Source organism: Sceloporus occidentalis, unplaced genomic scaffold, assembly GCF_023333645.1.
Source record: "Sceloporus occidentalis isolate IW3139 unplaced genomic scaffold, rSceOcc1.0.p SCAF_165, whole genome shotgun sequence".
Taxonomy (NCBI): Eukaryota; Metazoa; Chordata; class Lepidosauria; order Squamata; family Phrynosomatidae; genus Sceloporus; species Sceloporus occidentalis.
The window spans coordinates 1222253-1238051 of record NW_028317145.1 but is presented as its reverse complement, the minus strand read 5'-3'; the positions used below and the strand labels follow the sequence as shown (position 1 = coordinate 1238051).

Genomic DNA, 15799 nt, shown 5'->3' with positions numbered 1-15799 from the left:
CACAAGGTGCTTGGAAAGAAAACAAAAAAAACCCAAAAGTCCAATTCCTCCGCAGCTTGCAGGACACACTAGTGTCATGAAGCTGTAAGAATACCCAATGTATTAATGCTAAGGAGAGGCGCAAAACCGGGGCTCACGAGTCCTATAGTGCAAACTCAACGTCACCATGGTAGGCCAACTCTTAAAATGGCTCCCACCAGCTTGGCTGAGCAAGAGTAATCCACAGTCCAGTTTCGGGGATCACAGCTGTAAACTATTAGTTCCCAGGACAGGGTCAGATGCCCCACTCCGTGCCAACATTCATTTTTGTAAGGGGGACAATACCAGAGAGGCTCGAGTGTGCCCTGTGGAAGTTCAGACCTTGGCTGGACCACTCATACTACGCAGCAGCGATGTATACAACAGCTGCACCGCGTTTTAGGGGCTATCGGGTGCCAGCCAATTCCTAAACTACAAGACAGAACCATTATAGGTCTAATTATGTTCTGACAGCTAGCAGCTGTAGGGACTAACACTCGCACCTTGGTCTTGAGACATGGTCTACAGCTACAATGCTTTTAATTATGTATTATCTACACTTAGACGCACTCACTATTACCCCTACAAACCAACATCTTCTGTTACTCTGTGGTACCACATTACTGCTTGCGTATTGTACAAATATCAGCTCTGCAGTCCTACAATATAAATTATACAAAATATAAAGAACAAAAACCCACCACTACGTAGGTCAGGCACATATACGCTATAAAAAAGCAGGTGCAATATTTAGAAAGAGAAAACCAGAAGCAAGTAATTGTTCTTTGTGGGGCTCGGATTCCATCAATGACAATATACAGGGGTAATATAAAAAATAAAATCTAGAACTTTCAGGGTTAAATTCCCTGTTGAGTGCAACAGACTTGACAAGAGCCCAAATATCCGTTTAAATACTGATGGTACAGTTCTGTTATTTGCTTCAGAAAGGAACCTTGTGTTAGATGGGCATCTACAAGAACTTGTGATATCCATAACAGGAAACTCCATCTCCCACATAATGTAAAATCATATACTACCTAAGTATTTTGGAGAATATAGCACAAAGTTATCAAATTCAAAAGAAACAAGGTTTTTCTAAGGTAATATATGCCATTACATTACAGGACAGTTTCTCCTTTGAAAATGAAGACGCCCTGCAGCAAGAAATTGTGTCACGGGATGAAACGGTAAGCGGAATACTTGGCGCGGCGCTAAATCTGCTCATAGGTGGATGAAACAGTGCAAAGTGAAGCCTCACAAAACACCTTTTATCTCACAGCAGAGAATTAGAATGGCTGGGTTACTTAGACCTTTAAAAAAAAAGGGAAGTAGTCACATTCTAGCAGAGAAACAAAAATAGCTTGTGCCAAATATCATTTGATCTCCTACCCAGCTTGTGCATTACATGGTTCAGTTAATGATGATATAAAGTATTTTTGGCTGATATCACCATTTGTCAAATGTATTATAAGAGTCAATTTATTGAATACACACTTATAAGTGCAACATCTGCTTTCATAATTAAGGTGCACCTTTTAATTTTATCCTTCCTATACTACAGACATCCCATGATTTTAATACACAACCGCTCCAAATTGTGGATGTTATCCGATTGTACTCCGGAAGCTCTCCCTGGCTATATAAGCCAATTGACACCTACTCGCCACCGATTAGGCAGACACAATTGTAGCCTGATAAAACACTTAAGGACAATCATCTGACAACTCAGTCTGCGACAAGCCCTTAAAGAGCTTCTTATTTGGTCCTAAATTGGAAATATTTTAATTTATTGCTATACTAAGGCTTAACGCTTTGCCAAAGAAGTACTGGCTTTACAAAACTAAGGCTACCTCAATGATGCTTGGCCGTTGGCTCGACTGGATCTCTCGTTGCCAAGTGTGATTCCTTGGCCATCTCCATGCTTGAACAAGTTGGGAATAGCTGCACTCAAAATTATTACCCCTACATATAACCAGCCCTCAGACTTCTCATTGAGTCTCTGCATTCGGCTGGTGCCAAGCAATACTTAGCAGTAAGACCAGGGCGTGCGATCCTTCACCCCACACCATTTGGGCGAAGGAGTGGTAGTATTCCAACTAAGGCTTTGCACATCAAGTCTTCAACACTACATTTGTTCTGTCTAGGGAGTGGGACATGTTCCAAATTGTACAGCAAATCACGCCAAGCCTCTTTGTTGACAGATTTAAAGAACATAAATAACTGCTGGATTTTGGTACTTCCACTATATATTTTGATCATTAAGTGAAGCCTTAGCAAAGTCCTGGCTTGCATTAAGACACTTTCATCAAAGAATAAACCTGAATGTAAATTCCATATCTGAATAGAGCATGGTCTTCAGGAGACTAGAAACATACCAGATGATTTTAAAGATTCAAAAAGTGTTCCTTTAGAAGGCTATTACAAAAAAAAAGTCTCAGCGGATAAACCAATGTTTATTTTAATTTAAATTAGGAGGGAGTTAATAAACTTTAAATAAATGAACAACCACTTTAAAAACCCAGCCATATCAGCAAGAACGGCAAAAAAAGCCTTAAAACTCACATCTGAGAAGATGGCCCGTGGAGATGCAGATAGTGAGTTTTAAACAAGCCATTTTACCAATTTTGTTTTGAAATAAGAGTGCTAAGATTTAATATAAACGCCTTAAAACCCTCGGCTGGGATCAACGAAATGGCTTCTCCTACGAGCCTTTTCCGATCAGCTATCAAAGCCAGAACGGCTGACGTGACAGCAGATCAGGGATCCAGAGGCAACTCTTCAATATAAGGTACAGCTTCCCTTTAAACAGGGGACGAGCCCTTTGAAATGCATGGACAATTCATTTTATACACATCTATTAGAACGCTAGCCCATTTGTATAATTACAGTTTCGTAAATGGAAACATAAGTGCAAAAAAAATGCACCAATACATCCTTTTCTAAAGTAGAATGAAAATATATACTTGGTTTTCATGCTCAAAAATAACCCTTTTAATAGTACCGTAATAAATATTAAGGATGTGTCAATATTCAAGGCTAGGTGGCAACTGCCCTGAAAGCGGAATGTATGCAAACTCAGTTAAACCGTAAACAAGCCAAAAAAAAAAAAACTGCTGACCATCGGGACTGCGGTAGAAAGTCGTTTAGATCGTCCTGTTATGGCAGTGTATGAGTGCCACACGTGAAGAGCACAGGAGTCCCCGACGAAGGATCACCCAACAGGGGTGGGGAGAGGGCGCAGCTGCCACTTGGACATATCGTTCCGTACCACGAAGAGGTTTTTGGAGGGGATGGCAAGCTGAACAGAAGAGAAAGAGACATATGTATAATAAATAACATAAGTTCAGATAGCCATATGTGCTATGCATGAACCAGCATAAGTGGCCACCAGCTAGACACACACATGTGCACTTAAGCAGACATACAGAGCCTGTGAGAAGCCAGCTCCTTGGCATTTATTTATCCTCAAGTCACAGTTATCTGCCATCACTTTCTATGAGCCTGGGTGCCATTCAGCACCATTTTGTGCCTACTAGCTTTATTCACTAAACCAGTAACTGCAGGCAAAACAAACCACATTGGTAGGAATGGGGGGGGGTTGGCCATGACAGCTTTTCCTTTATGAGTGAAGACACCCAGCAGCAAGTAATGGTGCCACGGGATGAAGTTGTAAGCCATATAAGCGATTCAGCGCAAAATCTGCCCGATTACCAGACTACATACATCACTTTATTATACTGTAAACCGCCACAGCAAATCTATTAGTGCTCAAAGTCTACATACATCTTGTGTCCCAGTCAAGGTAGATTTGGGGTGTTCTACACCAACTGCCTACTGGCTTGAACAGATCTCCTGCTTACCAACCCAATACTATTGCAGGTGGTTTGCATGAGATTTAGCAAGAAGTACCCCTTATCAACAGGTGAGCTTCTTGCCAATGATTGACCTCTAAGTAATAAATCCCGGCACTAACAGGAGCACAGAGAAGGGTCTACAGATTCTTAAAAAAGGCAAGTGTGCAGTTTTGTCTTACAAGTAAAGAATGATCATTAAAGTACTTTAACATGCATTCTTCTTTTGGTTGTAGCAAAAACATCTCTTTAAATAAACTTCACGAAACAGAGGATCAACAGTGCCCTTCATTACGCATAGACGGACATTACATGTTGAACCGTTAAGGAATAAACCTTGTGTTTATTCATTACAGGTATGAAACTTTAAGATCTAACCTCTCTCTTTCGCCTTTTCCACCTGCGAGTCTTGGTAAGTCATCATCGCTGTCGTACCGTCTAGGATTGTCAAAAAAGTAAGCTCTTGACCCAAAGCTGTGGCTGTTCACCATTCCACCTGCTTCCTAGAGAGATGGAGACAATATTTAGACTTTTAGAGAGAAGACGAACGCTATAAATAACATAAACCAAGACTTACCAAGTTCTGATTTGGCTTTTTTGCACGGAAGAAACAAACCATCAGACTCATTGGCAGAACTTCACAGCAGATAAAGAGGATTCCAGAGATTAGGTACTCTAGACCATCAATCTGTTCTGTAGCAGCCTAAAGAAAGGGTGCACAGAAAGCCATAAATATAGGTCACATACAAAGGGATATTTTTCGCACGGTAGCGATCAGAAAGCTAAATAGAGGAGTGACTACTTAGCCTAGTGGCCATGTTGATTACATTATTAATGTCTATGTATTCAGAATGCAATGTCATCAAAGTCCCTGTTGGGGTAATGGGCTGTTGTCCAATACTTCTGTCTATGTAGTGTATAAGACTGTCACTCAGTGAATTTGTTTAGCAAGGATCTCTTCGCCACATCTTGTTGAGTGTGCTATAACAGAGTACTATTTTATAGTAGTTGTAGAGGGCATTGAATTTGAACATGCACTCGAGTCTGTGCTCTTATCACGAGCAAAACCTAAATACAAATAAAGCCCAGAGTAAACGTCAGCTACTTTCATTTTGTACTCACCTGGTCAGTGACACCATTCCAACCATAACTAAAGGGACTCTGCTCATTTACTGGAGTGGTGAAGACCACCACCAGATTGTAGCACGATCTCAAAAAATACACAGTACCAGTTACGGCACATGTTAAAACCGCCTGATTGCCAGATGCACCCTAGATAAGGAGAGAAAACATTAAACGGCAACATATACCATACATTTCAGCCAGAAGATGGAGAGAAAAAAAAAAAAAAAAAACACAAACCAAACAAAATGAATTTAAGAGATCATAAGACTGCTAAACATTTCCAGCACTAGGATTTTACATGAAATTCATCATAATGTGTCACTAAAAACCATGGAGTGGCTCTGATGTATTTATGCTTAAGACCACCCTCCCCCATTCTAGATCTAGATGGCCAATTTGACCTTAAAGAGGTCTTGAAAGATTTTTGAAGAGTTCTACAGGCAGAACCTCATTTGAATTATCGATGAGCTTCAGTCTTTAAAATACTTCTGCATACAAACATTCTTACAAGACAGGAACCAAATGCAGTGTTCCTGTGCCCAGGAATCCCTTTTCCTGTATATGTGACATTATAAAGGGCTATGCACTTATTCACGACTATAGTGCATATAATGACTTTACCTTAGACTCTAGGTAAACGTATGCTGGTGATGCGCTGGCAATCTGGCAGACGTAGTTGGCCAATGAAATTGAACAAATGGCAAACAGACAGTCGCTAATTATCATTCTGGCCAACGAGATCCAGCTATGGCGATTGCCAGGCTGGTTCCCGATCAAAGTGCAAGACAAATTCACGATTAGGAACGCAACACTTATGAATAAAAATCCTAATCGTAGAGGAATCCTAAAAAATAGAATATATATTATAAAAATGCAACATTGTATTACACACATATATTATATTAATTTCCCCATTAGGAGGTCAGCTAGAAATACAATCAGCTAAAAAAATTAAATTGTCTGTACCGTTAGGTAGACTAATTATATAGAGCTAACAGAAGAACCGGAGAAACGAGTACAATCGGGAACTTACTTGTAATTATTGAATTCAGGCGAGCACCTGGCTTTAATAACAACCTGTGGGGAGAAGAGTAAATAATTGTACCTTCTTACTGCTACATTACATGTGGAGTTAGCACACCAGCTGTAAGCGTGTTGCGAGTCACGTTCTTTTTTGTATGTTACTTATACATCACACAGTGATTTTACTTGTTCAGAGAACTAGGCGTCGTTACTAGACTGCTACGCCAGAGACATTGACAAAGGGGGTAAACTCTCCGAAACATTTGGTTGTTACTGCTGCTCTTAACCATTGAAATAAACGTAGGGTCACTGTACACTTGCCGTTTAGCCATGTCCAATTTGTTACTCCTAATCCCTTTCAGCGCTGAAAGCGGACGGCAGTGACCATTGTCTATGGCTGCACTGGGGTTTTACCCCTTGAGGAATTGGGGTACTCCCCTTTATTTCTTATTAGATTTAGATATCTGCTATATTTTAGGAGCAAGACAGATACGAATTTGATGGAATCCCAAATATTTATTTACATTTTACTTGTGCGGAGAAGACAGAGGTAGGCAGACTGTCTATGCCCAGGACTCCAGTGTCCAGGACAAGGCTTGTGGAAGCCATTGTTGCTTATGGGACTTACAGTTAGGCAAATGTTCTTCTCCTTTTCGGAATAATCAGTAAAAAATTTACCGATTTCCAAAATATTTGTAAAAAAAATAAATAAATATATATATATATATATATATATATATATATATATATATATATATATATATTATTTTTTTTTTACATGAGCGAGGAAGGTTTGGGGGAGGGGGGTGTGGGAACCACAACACAGAATGCAAAATTGAATTTTTCTAGACAGTTTCATCTTCTAGCCGGGATAACTTCTAGGTAATGACCAGCAACTGCCACATCTTATGCTATGTTAGGTCAAGAATGCCAATAAATAAGAGCACGATGTGACATGCAGCAGAGATTGAAATAAGACGGAGGATCTTAACACAGATCGAGTCTGCAGCTAAAAGGTTAAGTAAAAGAACAATAAAATACGTATATTACTGAGTTAGGGGGATAAATAAATGGATATCAGGCTTGGATGATCTGCCGCCGGTAAGAGACAGGTGATATACATGGGGAGATTAGACTGCCGCTGACAATAAGAGCGCAGCCAGTGGTGACGTAACTGCTGGCAGGAGTCCAGCTCCTCTGACACTGCCTATGACATCATCTACAGGGCTCATGAGCCAAACATAAAAAGGTTCAAATGCCCTCCTGCCTGGGCACTTTCTATTACACCCCATTTAATACCTAAGTGCGTGTACCCGTCTGACAGTGAGGGGATATCCAAGCCCCGCAGGGAAGGGGACACCGCCAGCACTCACTCACTGGGTCATAAAGTGCAGATCTAAGCACCAGGTAAAGAAGGTTTCCATGGCACAGAGCAGAAAGCTCCTGGGGAGTATGTATAACACAGCAGGGCTAACCTATACATTATCCCACAGCAAAGGAACTACAGCTACTGCAGAACCTCTTGGGCAGGGAGAAATAGCACTGACTTAGGTATTACATGGGGGGAGTTAACTAATCCATATAATACACTGTACAAGACATTTGAACATTTGCCACAACCATCTGTAACTGGGCAGGGGATGGAGGGCATTTACTGGTATTAAGAGTCCAAACCATTCATCCCCCCATACAAGATGATCAATTAGCAAGTTCAGCCAGAAGAAAAAACAAACAAGAGTTAAAAGTGATGTCACCAAGCTCGCTGGCATAACACAAAGCAAAGCGGCAACTTACCTGGGAAAAATAAAGATTAAGGAGACACAAAGTGAAGAACTGCAAACAAACGGGGGTGCAATAGGGGAGCCAGTGAGGGAAGGGCCTCAGGGCATTGGCCTGGACACAACTGGTTAGGTAAAAGGAGTACAGGAGGGTCCTGAATCCTGCCCATAGGAGGCACAGGAACAGGAACAGGCTCTGGTAGCTGAGCCTCTTCTGTTTGTAGTGCAGAAGCAGCCAGAGCTGCAGGTAGATGATCAGGAAGAGGGCAGAAGAGAGCGCAGTGCACAGCACTGTCAGCCACAGCTCTACTGCCCTGGGGATGGCAGCCTGCATGCTTACAGGGATGGGGTCATGGACGGGCAGCTGCTCCCGGCTCTCCTACTGCAATTAATACGATAAAAAATAATATACATAAAAAGACTTTAAAAGCTGACCAAGCAACGGTCTCTCAGCCCATTAAAAGCACAAAGAGGAGCAGTACTGACAGCCCCCTCCCAGCACTCTGCCCCCTTGTCCTCCTGCAGCAGTTCTGTATGTTCAAAACAACTCCGCTGCAAGAGATCAGCTGAGCCTCAGACAATTTGAGGGACTCGAGTCATAAAGGAGCTGTGCTATTGGCTCTTGGAAGACCAGCCTACCCAATTACTGATCTCACTATAGGACTCTCCGGCTGTCAATCTGCTAGGGTGAGCCGTCAGCCACGCCCTATTCGCGCATGCATGGATTTACGCGACGATTGGCTACGGATTGTCCCGCAACGCTGGGAGTGCTCAGCCCATTGGGTAGACACGACGCCTGTCAATTCTTTGTCTTCCGCGATGCCCCGCCCATCTCTATTTGGCTCTTTGCTGTGATTGGTCCGTAGCCAGTGTTAGGGTGGATAGGGGGTACTTTGAGCAGCAGTATGATGGGGATGCAGGAGGCAGGGAAGTGAGAGGTCAGGGGTTAAAGGTCAGTAGCACAGGGATGCCGGCTGAAGATATTAGGAGGAATGGGTGAGAAATAGTGTGCGCACGCAGCCTGGAGGTGTGAGCACCGGGACATGCAGGAAGTGCTAAGACACTGGATGGGAATCATGATGAGGAGATGAAAGGGGACGCGATCCAGAGATGGTGAGTTACTGAGTCACGTCATACCACCTCTGCTTAGGGTTCCTGTACTTGCCAACTGTCCCAGATTTCTAGAGACAGACAATACTTAGCTCCACCCCCACTAATTAGCCAATGTTTTCTAGTTTGAAAAGCTCCCTCACCACTGGTCCTTTAAAACATGTGGCTATTCCAAAATATGAAGTGGTTAGGATACCAATACAATGCTTTACCTCAGCCTGGCCCGGAATGAATCCTCTTGCTTTCTGCCCCCCCGTCGGTGATGGTTTGCCGGGTCTTAGTTGGCACTCTGGACCAATTGGGTTCTAATGTCCTCACCCCTTCCCCCTGTCAGTGGTCCCATATACTGTACATTACAGTAATAGCTTGGAAAAGGCACTCCGCAAATGGGGTTAAAGAAAAAGCACAGAATTTACCCCAAACTAGTATGTAGTATGTAGATTGCATCGATAGAGTTAAAGGGTAATCATCTTCTCTGCAATTCTGTTTTTCAGATTAAGCTGATTCAGGTCCAAATCGCTGCTGCTGGAACATGTACGGATCCAAGATGCCTGGGCTCATTATTTTGCTTGTATGCCTAAATAGATTTCTAATGACATTGGCAGAGCACGGGCTGCAGGAATTGGGTACCGATAACTATTTCAGCGCCTTATCGCCCGGAAAGACATCACTCCTGTATTTCAGTAAGAATGGTAAGTGTGCGCTCTAGAACAGCATCAAGAGAACGGTCACGTCATATCATATTCTTTTATTTTCCTTTTATAAATAACAGTGAAGGGATAGCCGTATACACTCACACACCATATATATATATATATATACCTATATACACCGATCAGCCATAACGTGATGAGCACTGACAGGTGAAATGAATGACACTGATAATCTTGTTATCATGGCGTCTGTCAGTGGGGGATATATCAGGCAGCAAATGAACATTTTGTCCTCAAAGTTGATGTTAGAAGCAGGAGAAATGGGCAAGTGGGAAGATCTGAGCGACTCTGACAAGGTCCAAATTGTGATGGTGAGACGACTGGGTCAGAGCATCTCCAAAACTGCAGCTCTTGTGAGGTTCCCGGTCTGCAGGGGTCGGTAAATATCAAAAAAAGAAGGAAAATCGGTGAACCGGCGACAAGGACATGGGGGGGCCAAGGCTCAGTGATGCACGTGGGGGGCGAAGGCTGATCCGTGTGGTCAAATCCAACCGACAAGCTACTGGAGCTGAAATTGCTGAAAGAGTTAATGCTGGTTCTGATAGAAAGATGTCAGAACACACAGAGCGTTGCAGTTTGTTACGGATGGGGCTGCGTGGATGGCCGGTGCGTCCCTTACCTGGAGAACACGCGGCACCGGGACGCATCCATGGAGGCCGCACCTCGCAATTTACAGGACTTAACGTCTCAGTGCCGGATACCACAGAACAGCTTCAGAGTCCATGCCTCAACGGGTCAGGGCTGTTTTGGCGGGAAAAGGGGGACCTACACAATATTAGGCAGGTGGTCATAATGTTATGGCTGATCGTTGTGTGTTTGTGTGTGTGTATATATATATATATATATATATATGTATTACAGTGCTGCAGATTATCGGATTGAGTGATTATGCTGATTCGTTCTAGATTCTCCTGGAAATCGTATTTTCCTTGAGGAACTTCAGAAGTCCGCTGCAGCTCTTCAGGATTATGGCATTTCTGTAGCCAGGGTGAGTTTACTGTTCGTTATATTATATTGGTTAACCGAACACGGAACGTTTAAATGGGTTCTAGATGAACCAAAAACTTTATTGGCACTGTTTACATTTAACGTGACATTTTTCAGATTTCGCTGTGTACTGGGGTGTCATTTCTTTATGATTATACCAGTGGTGGCTGTGGCTACATATCGGGCCCCATCCACATTATTAACCCATTATATATTTTTTATGTATTATAGATTTTTTTTAGATATTTTTTTAAACCTGGAGATTAAGCAGCTTGTTTCACACTTTAATTACACTGTAAACCAGAAATGTATCTTAGCCGACCTGTCGTTTTATTTTGTCCATAATTTTGTAATTATGTAAAAACACCGAAACTTTTTTTAAGGAGCTTTTTAAGTTTATCTGGCAACAGCCTATCAGTCCCTTATTTTGTGTCATGTGACCATTAAGGGTTCCCAGCAAATATTATGACATGCTTCTACATCAATACAAGATTTTGTCTTTTCTGGGAAGGGTTTGGCATTTATCGATATCTGGGACGATGTTTTGAATTCTGCAGTTCGCTGTAAAAGTGTTAAATCGAGCGGAGATGGTGAAGCAGAACCGTAAAGGTGTGCTGCAGGCTCCATGTAACATTAAACATATTCAATGCAAAAATAGTAATGAAATCTGTATTGTGATGGAATAATTTCATGCTAAATAAACACCATTGATTTAATTACTAGGTAAAGTGCGTGGATGAAGATGCACCAAACTACTGCGTTGAGGAGAATGCGTATTTGTTCAGGTAGATGATCGCTGGTTTCTCTTCACGTTGTAAAGAAACAGGATTTGGTAAACATCTGAATTATTGAAATCTGTATTGAGCCTATAGCAGAGTAAGGCTGGAACGTTAAGCTGTGGGTCAAGACCAGCCAGATGATGCAGTAATTTAGCAGGCTAAACCATATTAGAAGCCCCGAAACATGAATATGTATAGTGATGGGTCAAAGAAAGGATCCACCCTGACGTAAAATGCTGCGTACAGACCCGCAGACCTAGTGGCCAGACGTGGAACTGCATGAAAAAGCTGGAGGCTTTAGTCTGATCAGCCAGGACAGCTGTCACATTCCAGCCAACCCTTGGTGCAAAAGCAATTAATGTAAATAAATTGAGGTTTTGGGGGGTTTATTACAAATTGGATTATTTGCAAGGCTCTCTTTTTTTATTTTGATTAGTTAAAATATAGGTTGAGGAGTTTATAACAAATGAATACTTTTTAATTAATCTTTTTTTTGTAGGGGCACAAAATTATTACGGGAGTTCCCTACAGACGCACTTTTTAGTGTAAACGCCATTGTGGCAAATGTTTTATTGTAAGTAGATCACATTTTCTTATTGACTGCTTTTTTGGAAAATGTTATTTGAAAATCCATGCTAAAATCAAGCGTAAAAGTTAAGTCAAGCTTAAACACAGTTACCTCCAAATAAATGTGCACTTAGCAGCCATAACATTACGACCACCTGCCTGATATTGTGTAGGCCCCGCTTTTGCTGCCAAAACATCCCTGACCCGTCGAGGCCTGGACTCCACTAGACCTCTGAAGCTGTGTTGTGGTATCCGAAATCGAGACGCAGCACTTAATACAATACATATATTCAAGGGATATGACAAGAGAAGACTTAAACAAACCGATACATTCGATACAGAACCTTTAAGTCCTGAAAATTGAGATCTGGGGAATTAGGAGGCCAAGTCAACACCTACACAGCCCCATACGCAACAAACTGCGACACTCTGTGTGTTTTGACATCTTTCTATCAGAACCAGCATTAACCTTTTCAGCAATTGGAGCTCCAGTAGCTCGTCTGTTGGATTTGACCACACGGATCAGCCTTCGCCCCCCACGTGCATCAATGAGCCTTGGCCCCCCCATCACCCTGTCGCCGGTTCACTGCTTTTCCTTCCTTGGTCTACTTTTGATTACCGACCCCTGCAGACCGGGAACCTCACAAGAGCTGCAGTTTTGGAGATGCTCTGACCCAGTCATCTCGTCATCACAATTTGGACCTTGTCAGAGTCGCTCAGATCCTTACGCTGACAATTTTTCCTGCTTCTAACATCAACTTTGAGGATGGAATGTTCACTTTCCGCCTAATATATCCCCCCACTGACAGACGCCATGATAACAATATTATCAGCGTTATTCACGTCACCTGTCAGTGGTCATCATGTTACGGCTGATCGGTGTATATAACATGTCTTTATACCTAGAACCAGCCCTGATTTTTTTTTTTTTGTACAATTATTTAAATGCATTGATTTGATGTATTGCTGTATTGTTCATATTTAATGGGGAATTGTGGACCGACAAAGATCGTATTCTATTTTCTGTTACAAAACCTTCTATGTTTAACGTATGAAGGAATACTGTTCACTATCTATCTAATGCATATGCAATAATGTGTTGTTACCGTTATCTTTTAATTGTAGTCTTTCTGTTTTATTTCTTTCAGTGTTCTACTTTATAATGAAGTTAAATATATAACATCCCTCCCGGAGCTTCACAACATAGAAAATAATACGAAGGGGAAACGAAATGTTGTTTTTGTCTATGTGCAAGCGATAGGAACACCAGGTATTGTAATAAATTAGGTTTTTAAACTTTTTTATTTATCTTTTTATGTTTTAACACTGTTTTTGTTAATTATACTATGTATATATATGTATTTCCATGTAAATTTATTATTTTATGGTAACATTTGTTTGTACTTTTTTATTTTGCATAGCGACAAAAACAATTATTTATTTTTTAAAGCTAAAGAGCAACCTGATTAAAAAAAAAAATGAACACAAGTAGACTTTTTATACTGAATTGATTTAGGTCAATATTCTATTTCCTGATGACATTCTCTACAGCCTAAAATAGTCAACATTTTTATTAATGATATTTTAATAAAAGAATAATATTAAGGTGTTTAATACGTTTTAGGCTGATATGGATTTTAAAATCTTAAATTCTGGTATTTTATTTGATCCAAGAAGCCATTACTTTATAGGTGAAGGTAATAAGAGATTTCAAATACTTCTAGATGCTTTCGGAATATGGAAACTATACGTTGTGGTATCTGTTTGATCTTAGCGTAAGAGATGCCCAGTCTATTGCGGGGTCCGTTCTTACTGTTGTTTTATATAGTGCCATCAAATTCCATAGCGCTGTATAATGGGTAGACAGGACATAACAAGTAGCATGTAATATAACAAAACAGAGACAACAGGTGAGGAGGGCCCTGCTCAAAAGAACTAACCTTATTTATGTTCCTAGAACACAGATCTGTGATGGAAGCTGCGTTCGTTTACGGGTCAATGTACCAGTTTGTGTTAACCACCGAAGCAGCTTTGCTGGAAGATTTAAGGTATGTATTACACAACCACAGCTCTCCTGAATAAACCCCAAAGATATAGGGAGGATCTATGAACAGTCCATGCACATAAATGGTAAATTCAATGATTTTGGCAATGTCATTGGGTTTCACACAATATCTTGTACTCCTGTAATATCTGTTTAAATGAGCCGGCATTATTTTTCTGGTTTAAAGAATAAAAAACATAATCCTGGGAAAGCAGATTGTAGTTCTCCATAGTATCCACTAGATGGCAGCGATAGTCCAATTACTGTCTGAGATTGTGAGCCTTGTAGTCTTTTACTCTCAGATATTCCCCATTCATGAAACTGTATGAGATCCTGTTAGTGTCTTACAAAAATGTCCCTTTATTAGCAGCCACGTCTTCCAAATGAACTAAGGCAATATATTCTATTGTTCAAAAGTTTGGAAATGTCCTTGTTTTTTGAAAGAAAAGCGCATTTTGTACATTAAAATAACATGAAATGGATCAGAAGTACAGTATAGACGTTGATATTGTAAATTGTAGCTGGAGATGGCTGATTTTTAATGAAATATCTTCATAGCCGTACAGACGCCCTTTATGACTCCCATCACTTCAGTGTTCCAATGGCACGTTGTGTTCGCTAATCCAAGTTTAAATTTAAAAGGCTAATTGATCATTAGAAAACCCTTTTGCAATGATGTTACAGCTAGAAATGTCCTTGTTGGCCCCTATGAAAACAGCTAAGTGACCCCAAACTTTTGAATGATAGTGTAGGTGTATATATACTGTATGAGAAAGATAGAGATATGTATTTGCTATTAATGTACTTAGGAAGATAAGTTGAATGATACATTTGTTGAACCTGCATTGAAGCCAAACTAGAAACCACTAGAGGGAACAAATTATACAGAAAGCGTACGGATCTCTGCTTCCTCTATAGTCCATGGCCCTAGAAGAGAAGCCGGCACAGGGGATGGGAGCTTTTTCATTTTTTTGTTTTAAAGGGACATGAGGTTGCTGCCATTGATCAGGTCTTCATGGTCCCCACTGGTTATCATTTCCCATGTTTGATAGCCGTAGACAGTACATATCCAACTATTTACCAACCTGCACGTTATTTATATTGTTAAAAGTAATGAATGAATTAATCCTATACATGTTCTGCTTGTATTTAACCATTTGTGTTGATCTGCAGTCCGGGAGAGTCCCGTTTTGTACCTGCCAAGTTTGCTTACGGTCACTGTAAAGCAGTAACATCCCTGACTCAGAAGTGTCAAAGGACTTTACTGAATGAGCCAGTAACTACGCTCAGTATCCATCGGTTTCTGAAGCTAATGGATGCCCCGCTTTTGGTATGTTCCACTCTTCTTCATTTTTACCCTCTGCTATGGAATGGATTACAGCTTAATTGTCAGCTTATACGCAGGTCGGATACTGTCTGTGGCATCGCATTGCCGCCTTAGACAAAAGAACAACCTATCACAAAACCAGACCAGACTTACCCATTTGCTAAGCAGATCTAAAACAGGACGACCAATGTGACCTTTTCTTCTTTCTTTAGGCTGAAGCTTCTGGAGATCCTGATAAGTTCTCAAGTATTCACCTCCAGCTTGGTTTGCCAATGGTTTTCATTCTAAGTCGGCAAGAGACTTCGGAAGCGGATCGATCAACAGTGGAAAATTTGGCCTGGCAGCTACTCGGGAAGGCTGGCCTAGCCATACTAGAGAGGTAGTCATCACTTGTGTTTAAAATAAGCCTGATTATAAAACATGGGGTCAGGCACATATGATAACGGAAAGATGACCGTCCTGCGAAAAACAAAATAT

At 41.1% G+C, this 15799-nt stretch overlaps 2 protein-coding genes across 2 annotated transcripts in view; one reads left to right on the top strand and one right to left on the bottom strand.

The window, feature by feature from the left end:
* Nucleotides 1-3174: 3174 nt before the first annotated feature.
* LOC149279466 (integral membrane protein GPR137C-like) lies at nucleotides 3175-8129 on the bottom strand. Its single transcript, XM_089501171.1, has 7 exons — nucleotides 7812-8129; nucleotides 6028-6071; nucleotides 5616-5838; nucleotides 4992-5141; nucleotides 4447-4572; nucleotides 4248-4372; nucleotides 3175-3316 (listed from the first exon to the last, which is right to left on the bottom strand). The coding sequence occupies exons 1-7, from the start codon at nucleotides 8127-8129 to the stop codon at nucleotides 3175-3177; spliced, it is 1128 nt and encodes a 375-aa protein (XP_089357297.1).
* A 1323-nt stretch (nucleotides 8130-9452) lies between these two features.
* LOC149279465 (thioredoxin domain-containing protein 16-like) overlaps nucleotides 9453-15799 on the top strand; it is a 32913-nt gene continuing 26566 nt past the window's right edge. Inside the window, exons 1-8 of the mRNA XM_089501175.1 lie at nucleotides 9453-9597; nucleotides 10524-10606; nucleotides 11329-11390; nucleotides 11884-11958; nucleotides 13100-13221; nucleotides 13909-13999; nucleotides 15169-15325; nucleotides 15535-15701. Of these exons, the coding sequence (XP_089357301.1) occupies nucleotides 9453-9597; nucleotides 10524-10606; nucleotides 11329-11390; nucleotides 11884-11958; nucleotides 13100-13221; nucleotides 13909-13999; nucleotides 15169-15325; nucleotides 15535-15701 (902 nt within the window). The remainder of the gene's footprint in view (nucleotides 9598-10523; nucleotides 10607-11328; nucleotides 11391-11883; nucleotides 11959-13099; nucleotides 13222-13908; nucleotides 14000-15168; nucleotides 15326-15534; nucleotides 15702-15799) is intronic.

Coding starts and splice junctions, on each gene's coding strand:
- LOC149279466 (XM_089501171.1), bottom strand. CDS start 8,129: ATGCAGGCTGCCATCCCCAGGGCAGTAGAGCTGTGGCTGACAGTGCTG. Junction 5,839..6,027: donor CCTGAATTCAATAATTACAA/GTAAGTTCCCGA, acceptor TCTATTTTTTAG/GATTCCTCTACGATTAGGAT. Junction 4,373..4,446: donor AAAAGCCAAATCAGAACTTG/GTAAGTCTTGGT, acceptor CCATCTCTCTAG/GAAGCAGGTGGAATGGTGAA.